Source organism: Taudactylus pleione, unplaced genomic scaffold (genome assembly GCF_031769625.1).
Source record: "Taudactylus pleione unplaced genomic scaffold, aTauple2 ptg000066l, whole genome shotgun sequence".
NCBI lineage: Eukaryota > Metazoa > Chordata > Amphibia > Anura > Myobatrachidae > Taudactylus > Taudactylus pleione.
This window is the reverse complement of record NW_028284468.1, coordinates 8,085,240-8,108,922: the sequence shown is the minus strand read 5'-3', so window position 1 is coordinate 8,108,922 and position 23,683 is coordinate 8,085,240. Positions and strand designations below refer to the sequence as shown.

At 45.3% G+C, this 23,683-nt stretch overlaps 1 protein-coding gene across 2 annotated transcripts in view; it reads left to right on the top strand.

The window, feature by feature from the left end:
- CEP63 (centrosomal protein 63) overlaps positions 1-23,683 on the top strand; it is a 69,832-nt gene that overhangs the window by 9,200 nt on the left and 36,949 nt on the right. For both annotated transcript variants that reach the window (XM_088466650.1, XM_088466648.1), the window contains exons 6-12: positions 704-817; positions 2,683-2,895; positions 3,727-3,872; positions 15,161-15,410; positions 16,040-16,237; positions 19,455-19,541; positions 19,721-19,839. In XM_088466650.1, coding sequence (XP_088322776.1) covers positions 704-817; positions 2,683-2,895; positions 3,727-3,872; positions 15,161-15,410; positions 16,040-16,237; positions 19,455-19,541; positions 19,721-19,839 — 1,127 coding nt within the window. The remainder of the gene's footprint in view (positions 1-703; positions 818-2,682; positions 2,896-3,726; positions 3,873-15,160; positions 15,411-16,039; positions 16,238-19,454; positions 19,542-19,720; positions 19,840-23,683) is intronic.

The following is a 23,683-nucleotide window of genomic DNA, read 5'->3' as shown; positions in this document are numbered from 1 at the left end:
GGGTTAATTATACCCCACTGAATAGTTTTTCTTTTTTGGCCTGGGGGGGAGGGGGGGATTAAAATATAGAATTGCATTCACAATTACACATGGGGATGGGGGACACTAATAGAGTGTGGTGGCACATTGAGTATTCTGACACTGGGATCTATTACCAAGTGGAGGGTGTTAATAGTAACAATTATGTCAAACTTTCTAGCACCACTTTTCACAAAAGGTAACTTGTTTATGCATACTTGTCACACATTTCTTTAGAATGTAAGCTCTCACGAGCAGGGACCTCTTCCCTCATATGCTTCTCTTTACATTTTCTTCTACTCCTTACTCCCCATAAGGGCACCTAACTCCCGGGTGCTTATTGTGAGTGCATTAATCGCTATTGCAGCAATGTATACAAGTCTTGTCCTGCACTGTAAGTTACTTGTTTCTTGTTCACTTATTTGTTTTATGTACTATGTAAGGCGCTGCGGAACACTTGTGGTGCCATACAAATAAAGTATAATAATAATAATTACATGTCATTTAATCATAAATATCTGTTGCTTAAGATTCCTGTGTCTGAAAACATTTTCAAGATTTGTGAAATTTTTTTATGCATAGCAAAACCCATTTTGGTCAGAGAATAGCTTTGCCTAAATTGTCCTATGCCATTGGTGCCTTACTGTATAGTACTACAATATGAGAACATGGGGGTTTGTTCTAGGAATTCCGGCAGAGGTCTCTGGACTGGGAGAAGCAACGTCTAATTTATCAGCAGCAGATGGCAGCACTAGAAGCTCAGCGCAGGACCTTAGCTGAACAGGCTGAAATATACCAGGTACATGGGGGTGGCGCAGACCTCACACTTTTACCTTTGTTGTTAATTTGCCATTTGTTTCCTCAAAGCTTTTTTTTTTTTTTTTTTTTTTTATACAGTCAGGTGCATAAATATTGGGACATTGACAGAATTTTCATATTTTGGCCTCTATTCACCACCACAAAGGCTTTGAAATAAAAAAAACAAGGGGGTAGATGTATTATACCGTGCCGCTATAACGCTTCCCGCTTCGGCTCTTTACCGAGGCGAAGCAGGAAGCACTACCGATGAGATGTATAAACATCTCATCGGCCGGAGAGGGGGAGCGTTAACTCCCCCCTCCGGCGCTACCCGCTAGAGACAGCAGCGCATCAGCCTAGTGCTGATGCGCTGGGTCTCTGTCCCGGCCGGCTCCACTGAGCATGCGCGAGATCCCCGCGTGGAGCCCTGGAGCCGGCAGCAGCCACAGCAGGGACAGCGCTATCCCTGCTGTGGAGATAGGCTAGCGCCAGGCTGTAGCTGTCGATAACTACAGCCGGCCAAACGATCATGCGTTATGACCGTTAGTACATGGCCCGGCCGTCGGCGCTGCTATCTTGTAGATATAGATGTATATATATGCTGTAAATATATGCTGCCATTAACCACAGATTACAGAGACAGCCAGAAGCCATTACGGACATATCCTGATTACTTGGTCATTTATACACAGCAATCAATAGAAGCATGCAGTACTTTTGTATCTTGCGTCTCCCCGATAATCTCATGGTTACTAGGCCCCTTTGCAGGAGTGAGGGACAATGGGTCTAAGAAGACTCTGATTAGGAATTAATGTAAAAATAAACAACTTAAAATTGTATTAAAAGAAATGCTATGCATCATAAAAGAAGTAAAAATTCACCCTAACAAACTGTTTAACCAGCACAAAAGACCCATTTGTTATCGTGGTCATGTCGCATGCAAAAGAGGCCATAGGGCCTTATTCAGACCCGCTCGTGAACGCATAGCGCTCGCAAGCGGGTCGATGGTGGGCCATTGTGCACGCGCGAGCCCCGGAGCGAGTGAGTAATCACTCGCTACAAGACGGGGCAGCTGTCAATGTTGATCGACAGCTCATCCCGTTTTGTAGGCGGGGCGGGGGGGGGGAGGCTGCACAAACGGAGGCGTTCCCAAAGGAACGCCTTCCGTTTGGTGGCGGCCCTACTGACATCACTAGTGATGTCAGTAGTGGACTTCCTGCTCTATTAGACAATCACAACCATCGCCAGGCCGCACGCACATGCTGTGGGTGGTCACCCACAGCTGTGCGAGCGGCCTGGAGGCCGGTCAAAAAAACAAACAGGGACGCCCTGATTCAGAGCGAGCGCACGCAAATAGCGTGCGCCTCTGAATCAGGCCCATAGTTTGTAAGATTCACCCATATTACAGTGAAAACTAGGGATACTTGGTGACTCCATATAAATAAGAGATAACAAGTCATCAGGAATTTGTGCTGTACTGCTTAGTGTGCAGCCTTTTATGAGGAATCAGTAACAACAGAGGACATGGAAGGAAAGATGGGAAGGGGGGAGAAGGTGGTGGTGATGGGGCTCAAAATAAAGGGAGAGATGCCAGAGTTGGGTTTAAAACATAATCCAGATTGTGCCAAAGCCTCGCAGAAAGGGATCCAGATGAGACCAAGCACTATAGAATTAGTTTGGGCTGTTTGCATTTTAGGTGCTGTGTGTTCCAAACAGAGGTAACCAGAGTTTTGGGAGACAGGGTTCCACCTCTTTCCAGCTAGAAGCAATAAAGCAGTTGGCGGTATTGAGTATGTTCTGAATCTTAATTTAGTCCCACAATAATAAATGTTTTTCATGATATTTACCGGTCATCTGAACCTACAGCAACAGTCGCAGAGCCGCAAACAGATGCTGGAGCAAACAAGCTTGGCTGGTCGATCGGAGCTGCAGCACCTCGGCGGCCAACTGGTACGCGCTAATGACAGTCTTTGTGCCAAAGAGGAGGAAGTTGAAAGTCTGAGATTGCAGCTGGAGTCTGCTACTGCCGGGCAGGAGCAAGCAGAGCGTGAGCTTGAGCAAGCTCGACAAACCATAAAGGTGAGGGGTGAAAGCCTTCACCTGATTACTGGCTGGATGATCTGTTCTGACTTCTTGCTGAATGCCGTGGCTACGCAGCCCCATTGCAGAGTGATTGACAGTAGGTGCCGTTTGTAGGGGGGGGGTTGGAGAAACGCAGGCGTGCCAGTGCGTTTGAAAGCCGTTGCATGGGCGTGCATAAATTATCCACTGTGATCCCTTACGCAGCCTGAGTATTCACAGCGTTCGATGAAGTTGGTATTTCTGAGTAAGGTCAGAGCTTGTGCAAGTGTGCGTGAGGCTGCGATGGTACTCGATTGTACCAATGGTTTCGCAGTTTTGCTAAACTGTACGGATGTATGTAATGTATAGTGGGTGTCCTTATGTTATGCTGCGACAGCATAGCGATCACAATGGATTGGCGTACTATCGCAGTGAGACTTTGTGCGTAATCGCTGTTGCAGTTGCGATAGGCAGTGAATCAGGCTTTTAGTGATCTGTCCTAACAGAGGAACATTTTATTTATGGATACATGAAACATGATATCTCAATTATTCATAGCATCACAATATAAACCTTTGCAGATATCTCTCAAATACTAAAACAGATTCAGATAGCACTGGTATAAATATTTACAGTTATAAATGTATTGGGGATGTAGTAAGTCTATAAAATACTCAATTTTGTACAATAGTCCAGGCTATAAAATACTCAATTTTGTACAATAGTCATCTACTTCCAGCCTCCCTGAGGCTGGAAGTAGATGAACATGACGAGCTATATTACATATATCATTAGGTAATGTCATTGAGACCCTACAGGAGACCTGAGTTTCCTCTGTGACTCTTGTAGGTTCTCCAGGAGGAGAAAGCTGAGCTGCGGGCGACCATACAAGCTCACACAGAATTCCTTCAAGGCTCTAAAACCCAAAAAGAAGAGCTACACAGAGAGATGTGCAGGATAAATCATTTGCTGAGAGACAAGGAGAACAGCATCAGGTGATTCCTAAACAGGGAGGCGATATGTTCATGTGTATTACTGCTATCTGTTTATAGCTATCTGAATACTGTATGTTCCTGAGTATGCTGTACCTCAACCGTCTCAGCGACCTAAAGCTTATTCACAAATGTGCAAGTACTATTCATGTGACTACTGTTGTGTCCTTGTGGCCGTTTTTGTGGCTGTGCGGAAGTTTCAACCATTGGAAGTTAGCAGGTGAGCGCATCGCAAGGGGCGTTTCTCTGTAAAGCTGACTACACAACTGGACGACCAGGCGCTGTGATGTAGCAATATATTGCATCACTGTACACACTGCATGATCCGCTGTACGACTGTGCGATATATAGTTACCTGTCTTATGTAAATATACTGCTTTGTCCATTGCATAGTCCCGTCTGGTGAGGCACGTTGATGTGATAACTCTATAGTTGACACTATGCACGTTTTCTAGATTATCCACCAACTCCAGAATGGAAGATGCATATTCATTTTAGTGGGTATTTAAAGAGACTGGGAAGTGGACGTGAACAACCAAATGAGTTAGACACAGACGTATGCAGAGACATACACAAGCAGTACGCATCTGCATTTTTCCTGAGTGAGATAGTTTGTGGATGAAGCACTATGCAGGACAATAGAACCTACTGTGTCTGCCCCCCATAATTAGGTCTCATGAATATTTGTCTATGCATTACCTCCCTGCTGTCATTAGTTCATAGTTTGTTCTCATGAACAGTGATCCAGGTCCCAAATGGCTGCCTGCTATATGTGAAGGCAACAGGTGCTCTTTGTAGTAATTTAAGGTCATTTTCACCCAGGCTATTTAATGCAACATGTTGGGCTATAGGGGAGAGGGGGGGGGGGGTTCTTGTTTGTCATACAGCTCTTTTTGTTCAGTAAATGATTTATTAGTGATGTCTCTCGGCTCATTTTACACTGCTATGTACGTGGGTTGTTCAAAAAGTAATTCCTAAATGCTCACAACTAAAATTTTATTATAGATACAGATTTGAAAATTTGCAGTCTTCTGTGGATTTCTGTATCACTGCAGCCTTTTTTTTCCCAGAAATTCAATGATGGCTCTTTGTTTCATCTTGGATTTCATGGTATTTCTTGATCTACGTAAACAAAAATACATCTATAGTTAGCAGACATATTAAACTGCAAACTGACAAAGTTTCAAATAAATGTTGCATATTATTTTAGAGTTATGAGCATTTAGGCATTACTTTTTGGACAACCCTCGTATTTAATCAAGTCCCTCTGCGATCAGTGATTTGTGTGGGCTGTATAATGTTTTGTTAGCTACTATTTTCCTCATCATCCTATCTGGGGTCACTGCGAACCTGACGCTGGGTTAGATGGGCTGGGCCACAGGAGTAGGCACTAGAGAGTTAATCTGATTGGCTCGCCTCCCACTTAACCCCTCCCACTTCCCTGAAGCCTCGGTTCTCTCTAACAAAGCTGCTTGGTGGAGCAAGGTTGCACCGCTCTAACAACCATAAACCAAATAAAAACGGCAAAAGACTAGAAAGGGAGGGATCACAGTGTCCCCGAGATGGATGACAAGGAAAGGATTTTACATCCGATCTGGGGGATACTGCTAAGCTCACGCTGGGATTTCCCAAAGCAAGCCTAACAGGAAGGGGGGGCCTCGACCGGCAAGGCAACACGCAGTACACGGCGGCTCAAACCAGTCACTGCATCACCGTCGGCCAGAAGACCCTGCAGAGATGAGTACTCATGACCCTCTTGATGAACCTTCTGAAGCACTCTGGCCACCATGAATAGAGGTGGAAAAAGATATCCCAGTCCTGAAGGACCATGGAACCAACAAAAAGACATTAGGTCTATGGGCCTAATTCAGACCCGCTGAGCGCTCGCAAGCGGGTCGATGTTGGCCCAGTGCGCATGCGCACGACGGAACCCGGCTCCGTCGTGTGCATGTGCGAGACCCAGATAGTGACGGCCAAGCCATCGCTATGGGTCTCGTACCAAAGGGGACATGCTGTCGATGGTGAGTGACAGCACCACCCCCTTTGGTGGGCGTGCCGGGGGCGTGGCTGTCCAGACGGAGGCGTTCCTATGGGAACGCCTACCGTCTGGGGCCGGCCCCACTGATCTCACAAGTGATGTCAGTGGGAGTGCCTTCGGCTCTGATAGAGCCGAAAGCACTCCAGGGCTTGCGGCAACGAGACCCTACCACAAGGGTCTTGTCGCAAGCCCGATGGTCGCGATGGTCTTGACCATCGCGACCATCTTTTTGGCCGCTCGCTATAGTTGTGGGTGGTCACCCACAGCTTTGCGAGCGGCCAGGAGGCCGCTCTAAAAAAAGAGAAGGAGGGCATTGATTCACTGAAAGAGCGTCCGGCTCTGAATCAGGCCCTATATCAGTTAGACTCCAAGGGTCTGCTATGGCCTGAAACACTTACTGATGGAATTCCCACTCCCCCATCTGCACTTAGAAATTCTGCCTTCCAGTTCTCCACCCCGGGAATTTGGATGGCTGATATCGCAGGTACCCAGGCCTCCGCCCAAGGAAAGATCTGAGCCACCTCCAACATATTATTTTATTTCAAATATTTAAACAATGTATAAAGCAGGGTGAAATATTTGGGTTAAAATAAAGCAAGATTTGTGTACAAAAATGTAAGAATAGTGATTTAAATAAAAGAATATAAATTATTTTAGTGTCCGAGTGTCTGCTTGTCTCTTAATAACACATCTTAGTAATGCTTTATTGGTGTTTTGTTGATTGTCTTCTGGTTGCAGTAATAGTGAATACACAATTTATGAAATCATCAACCAGTTGACTGACTCAGTACCTCCAACAGAGTATATGTGTATCCTTTCTACCAATGTATCTAAATAGTAAGAAAGTGTTAGTTGAATGTATCAAAAACCATTGCTGCTGAGCGCATTGAATACAGTAAAGCTGGCCACACACTGGACCAACTTACATCCAACCAGCCAACTAGTTGATTGGTTGGAATGAAAATCTGGTAAGGTATGACAGCAAATGACAATCTGCAATTTGCTCCCAAACGCTGGAAAATGAACAAAAACTGTTGTTTGAACAAATTATTTAGATCACAGGTTCTCAAACTCTGTCCTCAGGACCCCAAACAGTGCATGTTTTCCATGTCTCCTCACAGAATTGCTAGTGATATAATTAGCTACACCTGTGGATCTTTTCAAATGTGTCAGTGAGTAATGAATACACCTGTGCACCTGCTGGGTGACCTGGAAAATGTGACCTGTGTGGGTTCATGAGGACAGAGTTTGGGAACCACTAGTTTAGATCACGCATTTAACAAACTTGTCTGACAACCATTTCCATCTGTTTTCTGGCATTTAGGAGTAAATTGCTGATCATCAGTTACTCCCATTCCTTACCAGATTTTCATTCCAACCAATCAACTAGTTGGATGGTTGGATGAAAGTTGGTCTAGTGTGTGGCCAGCTTTACACTTGAATGAATGTTCAATATTCTAAATCCTTCAGCAATGAATCGATGTGTTTTATGAGATTTCTCTCAATGAGTCATAAGTGAAATGGCTGCACTGCTCATCACTCATAATACTATTATTATATTTCCTTTCTGTGTGTATTTATTTACAGTGGAAAATAATTGTATCCATCGGGCATTATTGCCACTGATTGCCTCGGGTGTACCTTCTTCATTCAGAATCCCTCAGTAATAGGCTGTATCATGTGGGATTCCTGATCAGATCCTAAGGATATTACTCTTGTGCAATAGAATAATGTTCAGTTTCATTTGGTAATCCCTATGCAAGATTCAATACTTGGGACCAGATGTACATGTTATACAGTGTGTATGTGTATACATATATGTGTGTGTTCTATATATATAATATGTTGGGGCTATGACATGCATATTTTTTCATTACATATGCTTTATTCCTTGTGGGTTTATTAGTGCCCTATATCATTCCCACCTCTGCATATGATGTTATATTATTACCAGTTATTTATATAGCGCACACATATTCCGCAGCGCTTTTCAGAGAATATTTAGCCATTCACAACATTCCCTGCCTCAGTGGAGTTTACAGTCTACATTCCCTACCACATGCTCATACACACTAGGGTCATTTTTGTTGGAAGCCAATTAACCTACCAGTATACTTTTAGAGTGTTGGAGGAAACCAGAGCACCCGGAGGAAACCCACGCAAGCACAGGGAGAATATACAAACACCACACAGGGCCGTGGTGGGAATCGAACCCATGACCTCAGTGCTGTGAGGCAGTAATGCTAACCATTACACCGTCTGTGCTGCTATATTGTATTACTCTTATTTAAATAGCATGGTATATCCCAATCTAATCAAACATCAATACATTATTGTAGGTAATTTAAAAATGTCAGACACTCTGCTACCAAAGCCCATAGGATTAGTGTAAATGCACATATAAAGGAGGTTCTGCCGAATCGGTCAAACATCAATACATTATTGTGGGCAATTCAATAATTTCGTCATGTCAGACACTCGGCTACTGAAGCCGACGTACGTTTTGCAAAAAAAACCAGCTTTAACAAAGCCTGAATTGACCAATTCGGCAGTACCTCCTTTACATGTGCATTGACACAAATCCCATGATTTAGATACATTAGTAGAAAGGATACACATTTACTCTGTTGGAGGTACTGTACCAGTCAGCTGGTGATTATTTCATAAATTGTGATTTCACTGTATTACTGGAACCAGCAGACAATCAACAATACACCATTAGAGCATTACTAAGATGTGTTATTAAGAGACAGACAGACACTCAGACACTAAAATAATTTGTATTCTTTTATTTTAATCACTATTCTTATATTTTTTGTATAGGATTCGTTCTGCTTTATACATTGTTTGAATATTTGAAATAAAATAATAAAGGTTACATTTTAAATTAGTGCAACAGATAGATTCCTTGGATCTGTGGTAGCATCGCCATTACTGATATTCAGCTAAAAAACAGCTATATTTGGGGAAGGTTGTTGACATCTAATTGTGATTGAATTTCCTGTGCAACATTTCTTTGTTCTTTCTTTAACATACCACCTCCAACATAGCCAAGTGAATCTAAGTGCCTCTCTGGCGATTAATATACGCCACATGGTGGCGTTGTCAGATTGAATACGAATCAGCTTCTTGTGCAGGACGTCCTGAGCTTGCAGAAGAGCCGCTCTGACTGCAGTTACTTCCTGAATATTGATTGGGAGTTGGACCAACGGCTCTGAAGCTGAAAACTGAGAGTCTGTTATGTGGGGGGCAGAGCAATTCAGATTAACGCTCTAGTGCCTACTACTGTGGCCCAGCCCACCTAACCCAGCGTCATTTTAGCAGTGTCCCCCAGATGGATGACAAGGAAAGGATTTTACTGTGAGTACATAAGGCAGAATTTTTTTTTTATTTTATTATTTTTTTCTCCTTCATCCACTAGGGGACACTGGAGTTCAAGACAGTGGGGTATAGACGGTGGTAGAGTAGAGCCTGGCACTTTAAATAATTTAGAAGTGTGACTGGCTCCTCCCCCTCTATGCCCCATCAGCCCCAGTTTTTAGAATGTGCCCGAGAGAGCCGGTCGCACATCAGGCTGTCTCCAGCCTTTCTCATATAATTATATTTTAAGCTTTTATACAAGCACTGAGGACAGGCAGGCTGCTTACTGTGGCAGTCTGCCTGCTACGTGGGAGCCGCCGGGAGGGCACCACACGGCTACTGCAGTCTGTGTCCGGTGACCCTGAGGGGGGACTTTAAACAGAGTCATCGGACTCCATGAGGACCCGCCACAACTGAAACCGGTTCGTGTCCGGGTTTCCTCATTTGCCCCCCAGCCCAGCAACCCGGCCGCAGCAGTCCGTAAGTATATCCCACTACTCCTGACTAGCTGGAGTGGTGGGCCAAAACGCTGGGCTCAGGGACAGCGCACACTGCATGGCTGTCACACACTGCTCCTTCCCCCTGCCAGTGAAAGTGGTAGTGTCGGAGCTGCTGACTGACTTATTCCTAGCCATCCCCCTCCTATTAACGAGGGGATGGAGTCGGGCTCGTGCTCTAAGCCCTCATCTGAGAGCAGCGCGGTCTGCCGGTCCGTTAGCGCTGCTGCGCTGACATACTCTGCATTAGTCCCCCCGGGAAGGGACCTCAGAGGTACCTGGGAGGGCATCCTGCCGCGTCTAGAGCGGGCAGCAGCAGCCCCCCCATTATTAAAATGGCGGCCGCACTCGGGGCAAAGCCACGCCCCCCTTCGCGGCCCTAATTGCGGGGCAGCCCAACCAGCGGGGCAGCCAGGTGTGAGTAAGACAGACGCCGCACCGCTGCTCACTAAATAGTGCAGCACAGGCGAGGTCCTGCCATCTGGTGTAATGGCCGGCTTCAGGAGGCCAGACGCGTCCCTCTACAGAGGCAGTTGCAGCGCTGACAAGCAGCGCGATCCTTGGTAAGGAGTACCCGCGTAAAGAGGCTTCCCTTATTGAGCGGCCCAGCCTTATAAATGTATCTGCTGGTCCCGCACCCCGTTCTGCAGGGCCGGGAGGAAGGTTGTCTTCCCTACATTACGCCCAGCCCACTCTTTCCTAGTAAGTGGGCAGAGGCGAGCATAACAGTGCACGCGCGCGCGCACACACTGATAGCCGGGATTTTAGGGAAGGGCGCGTCATGCATAATAGCCGCGCCATCTGTACCACTGCCTGCCGCTGGTTAAAGGTGCAGTGCAGACCAGCGCCTGAAGAGCGCGGCTGCCTCCTAACTCCTGCAACAGGGTTAATTAGCGTGGGTATCCTACGCGACTCCCTCCTTCTCCCACGCTGGGAGTGCTGCTAGCACAAAAGTAGAGATAGGAGTATAGGGCTGGCTTCAAATAAGTATCAGCGCAGGGCTCGGATCTCTCCACGGCTCTTGCTGTGTGGAGTTTGTATGTTCTCCCGGTGCAGGCAGCACTGTCTTTGCTTAGGCTGGTTTTAAAAAATTAGCAACGCTCCTCATCTAGATCTCAGGAGGAGATGCCGCGTCCCGCAGCTCCTGGCTGGGCTGAGCAGGCTTCCCTGTTAGCTATAACATAGGGCTAATAGCCTTACGTTATACCAGCACAATGCGGCTCCCCGATGCAGTGCTGTATGACCTTCACACTCCTGTCACAGCAGGACAGCATCACCGCTTTATACTATTAAGGGGGCTAGCAGCGCTGTGCTAACTGGAGTGTAGCAGTTTGCACACGTACAGCGCGGTATTCATGTACAAACAGCGCCCCCTGTTTCCCTTTTAAGGACTGTAGTTACTACTGCACACAAGCATGATAGCTCAGTGCACTACCTGCAGCAGGGAGTGCTTTAGCGTGGGTCTCTTACGCCTTCCACACTGGGAGTGCTTCAGCGCAAAGGGTAGGGGAGGCCCTGTCCTTGTATGACAGGAGTTTAGTGCTAGCGACAGTGCATAGCTGGTTGCTAGCTGTATGGGAACTAGCCCAATTCCCTTTTGCACCATAACACCACGTTAGGCGGTTCTGAAAGAGGCCAGTTCAGTCGATGCATCACAGCTAGAAGCGAGGGATTGACGAGACAGTCCCGCCAATGCAGCGCCGCTTGGCAGGCTTCCCTTCGTTCTATAACAAAGGGCGCCTAGCTTAATCTAATGGCTTGGTATCTTAGCTTGTGAAGTATCATAGCCTCATGGTGTACTAGCTCTACTGTTCTGGTGCTGCTGCCAGAACTTATGGTTATAGCATACCCTTCACCCAGGGTTAGCACATTTTGGCGTCCCATCCCCAGGCTTATGCCTCACATGGGCTCGCCTTAAAGAGGGGCAGTATCTTCCCATGCATATATGTGGCAGCACATATACTACATTACTACATATACTACATTATAGGCTGGTCTTAAGACCTTTCACCAGTTTTCTGTGCTTACTTTAGAAGGTATGCATATGTGCATCTATTTATTTCTCATGTGTTCCCTTCGGCAGCACATACAGGAAGAGGTTAGTAACGTGGCATTGCTGCCTCACAGCACTGAGGTGGTCTTTTTGATTCCCACTTCGAAAAATGGGTTAATCTGGCGCTAAAATGGCTCACCTGCTAAGGCGAGTACACCTGTAACAGAAGGGTCCCAGGATTGAAACCAGTCTGGGACAGCACGCAGCTAACATACCCTGCCCCTGCGCAGTAGCAGAGTGATGGCCACACGCGGTACATGAGCAGTCCCCCTGCGTGGGGGTAAGCCACGTGTATGGTATGTATATGTGTGTGTGTGTATATATATATATATATATATATGTAATATGTATATTGTATTTTATACTAGCCCTGCAGTAGGACATATACATGCTGGAGTGAATTTTGTCCTTGGGCTCAGTTCCTTCCATGGCTTTAATTTTTGCTCATGTTCTAATTTTACAATATTATTGTCACCTACTAAATTTGTATGTAGGTATGCATATGCATATGTGGATATCGCTTCTTATCCTTACCATAAGAGCAGGGGTAGGATCTGTTGTTATCAGTTTTATGTCTGATACCTAGCATATTGATAGAAGGCTGCGATTGGAGGCTGGACTCCTGATGCGGTAGATGGTACAATAACTCCGCTTAACACGATCTCTCCCGGGGGATTGGGTTGTGTGTATATACATGTATATGTGTAGGAGGCCTATACTTCTACAAGCATTAGGTTACCTATAATACCACGCATGGGAAGCCGCCAGGGATTACCAGAAGCTGTAGGCTATATCCATACATATTATATGGTGGCTCTATAATCTAAAGTCATGTGCTGCAGCTTACATAGTGATAGTCACAATTCCCTAAGGCATTGCTTCTAGTATGGACCCTAGCCATGTCACATGTATATAAGGATATATACTTATATAGCTCGGTTCATGTTAGTCTATATCTATGGCGCCCCGTTTCGGGGGACCTATTATCATTACAGTGATGCACTTGGTAGCAAACTGGTAAGACGCCCATTCCTTGTATGTATATTTCCTAATAATTGGGAAACAAAAACCTGTTTTCTGTTTAACCCTACTGGGGTTATCACTACTGCTATCTCCCTTCTTTGCTTGGGATAACTAACGAGTTCTATGTCTAAGTACAGGTACCCTTCTCAGTATCGATTCCGATACTCCATATTATTGTCGTATATCTCAATAGAATGAGTCTAAAGGGCCCTTAGGTACAATTCATATCTTGAAGGCCTAGGGCCACCTACCGATTTAGGCAGGGACAGACCTGGGTTATATTAGATTGGTGGGCATAATACACATTGTAAATATTTATGTAAGGATACTTAAACTAGCAGACCGTTTTTGGGGTATAAGTATAATCTTCAGATACACGTCTCTAATGGAACAGGCTCAGGTATAGAGTCCTGTTTTACGACCTTCTTGTCTCCACTAACATTCTGCTAGTTTCCACAGTATTTTCTACTGCACATCTCCAGACTGAAGTACGTGCTGTAGGGCATTGGTCTTAGCCCACTGAAGCTACTCTCTATTCCTAATGTGGCGGGTTGCTTTGCGATACAACAGGTCAGTGACATTCTACATTTCGGGCCAGAGGGCTTCTGGTCGCTCACAGGTGAGAGCTTACCCACTAATGCCTCGGTAGAGGCTCCTATTTCATGTAAACTGACATACATAGAGTTCTTCTCCCTTACTGCCTCCTAGCAGCCATCCGCTCTTTTAATCAGTTGGCTCTACACTTTAGAATTTTCCTGGAGTGTGGGTGCATAGTTACAACATTGAGAACCAATTCTACTAGAATCTGTTGGCGTTATGGACCAAAGCACATCTCTGGGCTACTGCACATCTTTACATAGAAGTGTGACAGTCACTATGTTCCACTCAGGGGGCCTGGTGGGTTTCCTGTTCAGTAGCTGTTGATATTTTTATCATACTGACAGGTACCTGACTGGTATCTTCCTGGTTGTTTTCATGCTATGTTCAGGCCAGCAGTTACTACTACCTATGCACTTCCATCATGTTGGAAGTTGTCCGTTGTTTTCTCTTTAGCGTCAGGGTTTCAGTTGCTGGTTTATTCCTGTTCTCAGAAGGGGTTGTACTGCGGTCTGACCCTCTGGAAGGTATTGTAATCTCAATCTTCTCGAAGCCGCCTCGGCCTCATGCCCAGGGTGATCTCCACTCGTTGGAGATTTCTATGGTCTCATCCTTCCGCTGGTTCACAACTTTGTAGTAGTTGGACTTTCGGAAGGGTTCAGGGCGACTGTGCGGCCTTGACTTTTACCTTATACTTTTTGTGAGGAGTCTGTGGACTCTCTGTTTTTGTAGATTGGTATCGTTATACTTCTATCTATATGAGTTATGTCCAGCAGTGCTGGTATTCTGCTATCTGCAAAATGTGGCAGCTTCCTGTTTCCGAATCTGGTACGGTTTCCTCGAGGTTTCTTCTCGGGTTACTGCCCTTCTCCTATGGATTCGGGTAGGAGTTCTCTGCTCCCAACAGTCTGGCTTGGTCTGTTTTCAGCTGAGTTTACAGTGTTCTGATGCTTCTCATCTGAGGGTGTTTTCTCGCTAGCCGCTTATTCCATTCGATTACTGTACGTTGTGGTATTCTGTGTCTGTTCCGCACGGAGTTCTGGTTGTCTCCTGGCTCACGACACTTGATTCTCAGCTCTTGCCTTCCGTTGAACCTCCGGTTCTATGCGGTCCCTGTTCGGTTGCCCGAAGGGTCGGCATGTTCTCCGCGCTTCCCACCCGGGAGGTTGGCTTTGGGACGTCCCCACTGTCTTGAACTCCAGTATCCCCTAGTGGATGAAGGAGAAAACAGGATTTTGGTACTTACCGATAAATCCCTTTCTCCGATTCCACAGGGGACACTGGACGCCCGCCCGGCGCGGCGTACCTGCCTGTTGTGGGTCTTTATATAGTTGTGTGGCTGCATGTGTTCCCTGCAGTGGTTTCCTCTGTTCTCCTTCAGTCGGTATTGTTCCGTTCTGTGGTCTTCTCCTTCTCCTCGTTTTCCTGTTGTCCTCCGTCTCCTCTCGGGCTCAGTTCTTAAACTGGGGCTGATGGGGCATAGAGGGGGAGGAGCCAGTCACACTTCTAAATTATTTAAAGTGCCAGGCTCTACTCTACCACCGTCTATACCCCACTGTCTTGAACTCCAGTGTCCCCTGTGGAATCGGAGAAAGGGATTTATCGGTAAGTACCAAAATCCTGTTTTTATAAATACTTCTTACATTATATTAATGTGTTTTAAGCCTGTGCCAGATACAGAGGAAATAGTGTATTATTTGTCTATACTGTCTATGGAGCGCAGGTCATTAGAAGAAAGGTTAAAAGAGTCCAGGATATCGGATGAACGTGAAGAGGTTGAAGTGATGAGCTCTCGGCTGTCGATCAGCCGTTTGAACGAGCAGAGGCTACAGGACGAAGTGACCTGTCTGGAAGACCATGTTGCTTTAGTGACACACCAGTGTCAGCAGCTCACCAAGGAAATGAAGGACAAAGTGGAATCTCAGAAGCTCTTAGAAGAGGGACACAAGAAATGCTGCTCAGAGATTAAGAAAGTAAGTGAGCTGCTTCATAAAGTACAGGTGTATACCCTTATGGATCTTCAGTACTTGTAAGAGGTCAGGGTAGGTGGCAAGCAGCATAATTGGGTACAACTACTGTTGGTGCAGCCATCCAATAGAATGCTCGAAAGGAAGCCATCTCCCCCTTCTCCCCCTACAGCTTGTCACTGCTGTATGTGTTCTCCGTTTTAAATTATCAGCCATACCACTCTGACACATCCTTGGTGACTGAGCCGCCTGCTTGGAGAATAAAATTGCATGCACCGTATTGAAGGTATGTTAGTTGATCATGCATATTCGGTTTTTCCTTAAATTTAATAACAGAAAAGTTTAGTAATTCTGTTATATACAGCATACATACCTACTCTCCTGTAATTACCTGGAGACGCCCAGATTTCTGGGAGCTCTCCTGGAAGAGCAGCGCACCCTCCTGGATCACACCCAGCTCCCTAGTGAGGTGGGAGGAGCTTGTTTATTCCAGGCGCTCCAATATTCTTCCATTGTCTAGAACGTACAGGTAGATCTAATGGCTTCTGATTAAATTGTCACAAGTGTGTCTATGGAGAATGTTAGTGCTAAGTAAAGTATAATATTATACTATGATATTGCATTCCTTCTGGCAGCTGAAGAGTCAGCTCTCCCAGGCCGAGCTTTCATATAGCAGTGTCCTGGATGGGATGAAGAAGGAGGTTTCGCAGCTGACTCAGGAGCTGCACCAGCAGAGCATCAGTATTGCGTCTACCAGTAATTCAGCCAAAGACTGGGAGAGGAAGCTTCATGCTGAGAAGGAGAGAGCTGACCGAGAAGCTGCAGAGCACAAGGTAGGAGCAGATGTTACCTGCACACCATAGTCATTTTGCTGAGCCAATACATGAGAATTCAGCGTGTACATTTACATTACTTAGAATTGGATGGCCGCTTTCAGACAGCAATGTTATTCATTAGCACAAGAAATTACATTTACAGATATGACATGTACGGATTTCTTCTCTTCTTCCTCCATAGGGGACACAGGCTCTACACTGGGTATAGGTTGGTGGGTTGGAGTCTCGGCACCACATAATGAAATTTGTTCAACACAGCCCAGGCTTCCTCTCCCGCTATACCCTTCCCCCAGCCACAGGCACTTCAGTTTAATGTTGGTGCCTGCAGCAAGCGGAACACTGTATAAGTTGTGCTGACAGCTTTATAGTTTTTTACTTTTTTACTTTTATTTTTTTTTTCCGAGTTCTCTCCTTTTTGCAGGCGGGGCTGGATTTAGGCCTCCACCTTGCTTCACTGAGGATGCAAGTTTCAGCCCTTTCTGTTCTCTTTCAGAGAAATATTGCGCTGTTACATGATGTTAAAACTTTTCTTCAGGTGTCCTCCATTTGTACCACCAATAGCTCCTTGGAATTTGTCCTTGGTTCTCAGGGCCCTTCAGTCTTCGCCTTTTGAGCCTTTGGACACTGGATATTCGTTGGCTTACCTGGAAGACTGTCTTCCTTCTTGCCATAGCTTCTGCCGAGCGGGTGTCGCATTGTCCTGTCGCTCTCTGTTTCTAATCTTTCACCAGAATAGAGCTGTCCATCGAATGCGACTAGGCTAACTTCCTAAAGTTGTTTCTAGGCTCCACATCAATCAGAAGATTGTAGTTCCTTCTTTTCAGGTTCCGGATTCTTCACCGGAGGAGGCCTCTTTGGATGTCGTGTGGGCTCTCCGGATTTATGTGGACAGGACAAAGGACTTGCGTAAGACAGATGCTTTGTCCTGTATGACATTCACAAACGGGGCTGACCTGCTACTAAGCAGTCGCTGGCAAGATGGATCCGTTTGACTATTTCCCGCGCTTACAGTGCGGCGGATCTTCCAGCATCGTCCGTGGTGACGGCTCATTCAACCCGGTCAGCAGGAATTCCTGGGCAGTGTGATGTGGTGCTTCTGGGTAGCAGCTGTGTAAGGTGGCCACGTGGTCCTCTGCTAATACGTTTCTTAAGTTCTATTACTTTGACACCTTCATCTCCCCTGATGCATCTTTTGGGCAAAGAGTTCTCAGCACAGCCCAGGACCGTCCCCTCCCTTAGGGGAGTAGCTTTGGGATGTCCCAGCGTACAGCCTGTGTCCCCTATGGAGGAAGAAGAAATGGAGATTTATGTGCTTACCTGTTAAATCCTTTTTTTTATTATTCCATAGGGGACACAGGGCTGCCACCCTAACGCACCTGGCTTGTGGGGCTTGGCTCTGCTTCCGGTTCGACTGTTCACATTTCCTGTGTGTAAGGACCTGAGTGCATGCAGTTCTTCCTTCTCCTCTCTCCCTGCTTTAGACTTGTTAACTTAACTGAAGTGGCTGGGGGTGGGGTAATGGGGGAGCCTGGGCTGTGTTGAACAAATTTAACTATGTGGTGCCCAGACTGCAACCCACCAACCTATACCCAGCGTAGAACCTGTGTCCCCTATGGAGTCAAAGAAAAGGATTTAACAGGTAAGCACATAAATCTACTTTTTTTAATCCAGAAAGCTCTGAGCACCAGCACATTGGAGTAAATTGTTCTGTAATGCCAGAGGCAGTGTACAGATAGACCTGATCAATATTTTGATGTAATCTATTAATATAATATCGGACCCTGATAAAAATGAGGTAATTACGTTTGCATGATGACCTAATCTCGGCTGCGACGCACACGTGACATCACACTTAATGTGCATGACGCGCGCCCCAGCTCCCACTGTACGTGCCCTGTGGGTTGCAGGGAGAGGAAGGTTGTATGCAGAGGTGGGATGGGAGGGGTCGAAGTGGGGACGGCTGGGGTGACCTGGCAGATTCTGGGTACATTTACTAGTTTAGTAGACATATAAAATAGCCTATTCGGGAGACCCAAAGTACCATCTGTCAGGGTTAAAAAATGAAAAGGGATAAAAAAACCACTAAAGATAAATAGCAATATTGCAAGCTTGCAGAGCAAATGATGCTTTGGGATGGGTTTGCCTGATTTTTGCTGGAATGTGCTTGTGTTTAGGGTCTATTCAGAGATTGGGCATCAAGGTCCTCTTTCTGAGTCACATGTAAAGTGGCTACACCAGGTTTACTATATTATTCTAATGTGGGTGTCCGTGCCTCTGCCAGCGAAAAGCCACATCAACCACTGATGTTACATCAGCCAATGCACCTGTTATAATTAGTATCTGCAAGTGCACCAACCCCATGCTAAGTACAAGAGACCTGTCAGAAACTGGCTTCTCTTCTCTGTACGCCCGGCTCAGAATTAGCACTAAGCTTTAGATTAGAGATGAGCGATTTGGTTTTGGCTCAGTTAAATTCACATCTGAAAACCAAATCTTAGTTTGGATTTATGTTATAGGCAATCCAAAACACATGAGACCCGTGTTTTGGTTTGCCTATAACATAAATCCAAACTTGAGCTAATTTGGCAAAAAAGAACCAAGTGGAACCGAACTGCTCATCTCTACTTTAGATACATGCCCATGACACTCCCACAAGTCAGGGCGGCTATGTGAAGTCGCATTGTTACCGCCCAGCTTCAGCCCCAAAATGGCCCATTTCACAGAAGGACAGATCCGTTCACGTTCCGGGTATTGGGTAGTTAATCAAAAGCACTTGGGTTTGTGGAGTAAGCCGTCTGTGACTCTAGTGGAATCGGTATGAAATACCAACGGCCGGGGGTGCCTAAACCTAACCACCCCTTCCCGCATCCTAAACCGAATCCTCCCAGGGGGTGCCTAACCCTAAGTCCCCCTGGCGGTGTATAAACCTAACCCCCCCACACCCCACACCCCATCCCGCGGCTACAACCTAACTATCCCCGGCTTACCTCGTTCGGTATTTCGGCATGGGGCTAAAAGGTAGGCGTCGGCAGCTCAACGCCTATCTTTAGCCCTGGGTTGGAATTCCGATGGCTGGCATTCCAGGCGGGGGTAAATTAACCGCATTCCACTCTAGTAGGAAGATGATCATTGGTTGGGTAAATATGGCTCTAGGATAAATTTCTTCTTAAATGACATGACCATTTGGTTTACAACCCCTGTTATGCTTTTGCAGGTTTCTCTGACAGCATTGGAAACCTTACAGGCGGAGAACCGGCAACTGACCGAGATGCTGGAAAAGCAAGAGCCGGATGTACGGCTGGTAAGGTGGGGGCACCATTGGGAAAGTGCAAAGAGAAGCATGCTTCATTCTGAAATCTTAATCCACCTGTTCTTTTATATTTATTATTTTGATAGCTCTAAATATTAATTTTTTTTGCTTTGTGTTACCCTAAATTTTTGCATTTCTCTTTCATCCGTGGGGGACACTGGCATTCTCAGGCTTTGGATAATCTGGAGTGTGAAAACCAGAGACTGCAGAAAGAATTGTCACAGACCAGGAGAAATCTGGAGCTTGTTCTGCAGACGAGACCATCTGACATTCAGAGTGCAGTGGAGAGGTGAGTGACCTGGTGCACTGTAATGTGAAGTGTCTCACTTTAGGTGGCCACTTCTATCAGTTTTGTTTTAGCTAATTTAGAGTAAATTGACCTATAATTGCCAGATATGTGACCCACAAAAATAACACACGGTGCTCAGAGTGAATTTTGCATGTTACATTCTAAAGTGCCATGCAGATGTATTTGTTGAAGGAATTCCCTATGACAGGCCCGGCCAACCTGAGGCTCTCCAGCTGTTGTGAAATTACAAGTACCAGCATATCTTTCCACCGATCAGCTGATAAAGCATGCTGGGGCTTGTAGTTTCACAACAGCAGGAGACCCACAGGTTGGCCAGGCCTGTCCTATGATATCACACAGTAGCAGAAAGGCCTGATTAAGGACCATACCAGTACATTGGTGCAAAATGGATCTAAAACGGGTCAGGGAACTTTTTTACCTTTTACCCCAAAATATATTTACGCCAAAGTTACCCCCTTGATTTGAAAGGAAAGAAATCATATAGTAGTGCCCCCATATAATGCCCCTGTAGTAGTGCCTCCATAGTTATGCCCCTGTAGTAGTGCCCCCATATAATGCCCCTGTAGTGCCGCTTGTACAAAAAAAACCACCTTAATCCCAGCTCCTGCATCCGCCGCCATCCTGTCCGCCCGGCTGCTCCTCGGATCTATGGCAGATACGTCATGACGTCTCTCCCATAGTGCACATGGAGAGAGGCAGAAGCTGGAGTTCAGAAGAGAACTCCAGCCTCTGTCTAACGCGGCGCTGCAGGGAAGGAGCCGGGCGCCAGCTGGTGTTAACATCTCAGCGAGCGTCCGGCTTACAGCCTCCCTGCAGCACAGCCGAGCATGCATATGAATCATTATATATTATAGAATGATTCATATGCAGGCCCGACTGTCCGTCCATTACCCCCAGGAATTTCATTTTTACCCTATGTGGGGTACTTTACCCCTGTTCCCCGACCACTGGTCTAAAAGCTATTCCTGCACTAGTTATTATTAAATACAATTTGCACCAAACTATTGAAAATAGAGAAAACCTATTGAAGTGTCGGATGTCTCCCCCAGCTATTAAAAAAAGAAGAGTAATAGTTTGGGACTTAAAGGAAAAAATAAAATGAAAAGAAACAAGACCCTCCTAGTCCTATGATTACCTCAAATCTGAAGAAAAAAAACAAATCTGGATCCAGTATCTCCATACTTACAGTAAGGACAGTCCGGGTCAGTATATGAATAATGTTATTGGTTTGCGTTACTTGTGTAAGAGAAACTTTGGGAAGAGTTCAGAAAGTGTATTTTCCCTTACACGTCCATGACGACACCACCAGGACAGATGAGCTACCCCTCCTCTCCCCCACGTTCCCCAGTATATTCCTGTACCTCCAGGTGATGAAGGTGTACCAGACAGGATACTCCATAGCAGCACTGAGTTCCCTTACATCTTCCATTGTGTGCCAGAGAGCACTGACATCTAGAGAAGGAGCTGCAGGCAGTGCATCCTGCAGCTCATGGCCTCAATTTCACAGGAGTCGGTGACTGGGACCACACCATACACAAGCACAAGCTCTGATGTACAGGCTGGGTCCTGGCTGGTTGGTTATTGGATTGGAAGCAAGAGTTCTTACCTGCAGGATTTAAAAGAAAATGCCTCACCTTTTGATGTTCTAGGAATCCTCAAAGACCTTTTGATTAAGAAGATAGAATAAATGCTTTAAGAAAACACAGGAAGCGTCAAACATCATTACAAGAAAGGCCAGATCCTTAATTATAAGGCTAGAACAAATAGAAATCAATTTAAAAATTGAGACTCAAATGTTGCACTAGCTATTCCCTTCCTACAGCCTACATCGCACCTGTTAGGTGGGCTCAAGGACCCCCCCCCTGCTTCAGTACAGAAAGGCCTAACCTCTTGCACAGTCCTAACATTACAACGGTGTTTTTTTTTTTTTTTTTTTATACATGTCTGTCTTTTTTTAGTATATGATACACACTTTTTTACTGGGCATGTGCACAAAAAGATCCCTTTTATTTTGTCAGGTGACTACTATCCACTTTCTGGGTCATAGACACCTAACAACTACAGAAGCTCAATTTACTCCAGCACAAAGAATTACTTGTGTCGTCGCCTACACCACAGGGAAGCCTGGATCAACACCTCGGATGAACTCTTAACTAGTCTTCATTCTAGCGCTGGTGCTTCTAGCACACTCAACTGATGCAACAAACTGCTGAGATACAGACCAAAGTGTGCTAGATGCACCAGAACAGAGAGCGACACCCCAGGCAGGAAAGAGGAACTACAATGGTTGTGATAAGAGCAGGGTGCTAGAATGAACACTACTAACATAAATATAATGTGGTAATATCATCTTTACTTTCTGAACAAAACTCTGTTTAATTAGTGCACTTACCGCGGCTCTCGGTTGCAGTCTCGCAGACCTAGTTATTTCCACATGTAAGGAGGGGAGTTCTAATCACATTGAATTGGAATTTATTGTGTTTTATTTCGGACGGTACTTTCATGAACAGGTAGGCTGTGGTTTTTTAAGCCCATTTTATATCTGTGTGACTATTGTTTGCTTTGATATATTGTCTTACATTCTAGCGTATAGGTTCACGTGGCTGTTTCATGTAAAGTTTGAATCTAGTGCTGTACAAGACGTGAAGTAACAGTATAATACATTTTTAATGCAATAAATAGTAATAAAGAAAATGTACAATATAGCTGACAATATTTAGTAGTTTGCACAACATATGCTGCTAGTCCATACAGAGAGTCTAAAGCTGGCCACACATCTAAAGATTATCTGTCCAACCAGCCAACTAGTTGATTGGTTGGAATGAAAATCTGGTAAGGAATGAAAGCAAATGACAATCAGCAATTTGCTCCCAAACGCCGGAAAATGGAAAAAAAAATGTTGTTTGAACAAATAGTTTAGTTCAAAATTTAACAAACTTGTCTGAACGACCATTTTCATCTGTTTTCTTGCATTTAGGAGCAAATTGCTGATCATCAGTTACTCCCATACGTTACCAGATTTTCATTCCAACCAATCAACAAGTTGGCTGGTTGGATGTAAGTTGGTCTAGTGTGTGGCCAGCTTAACTGTATAGTGGTGAAAATACCAGTGGTAAGGGCAAAGAAAGACTATTCTGTCCTAGGCTTCCATACTGCTGTACTTCATACAGTCAGGTGCATAAATAAAGTGGAATGTTATGCAATGGCCAAGTCAATCCCCTGACCTGAATCCGATTGAGCATGCATTTCACTTGATGAAGACAAAACTAAAGGGAAAATGTCCCAAGAAGAAGCAGGAACTGAAGACATTTGCAGTAGAGGCCTGGCTGAGCATCACCAGGGACGAAACCCAGCGTCTGGTGATGTCTATGCGTTCCAGACTTCAGGCTGTAATTGCCTGCAAAGGATTTGCAACAAAGTACTAAAAAGTGAAAGTTAGATTTAGGATTGTTTAGTTTGTCCCATTACTTTTGGCCCCTTAAAAAGTGGGAGGCACATATAGAAACCGTTGTAATTCCTACAACGTTCACCTGATTTAGATGTAATTACCCTCAAATTAAATCTGAAAGTCTGCAGTTAAAGCACATCTTGTTTGTTTAATTTCAAAGATATTGTGGTGGTGAATAGAGGCCAAAATATTAAAATTCTGTCAATGTCCCAATATTTATGCACCTGACTGTATCTCCTGGAGATGTACAGAAATATGATGATCTCTCTCACCAGTAGTTCTTTTCTTGTAACATCCATGACTGTACCCTTAATTCCCTACCTAATAAAGGTATGTATTGTGCTCTACTTTTATTATTATTATAATTTATTTATA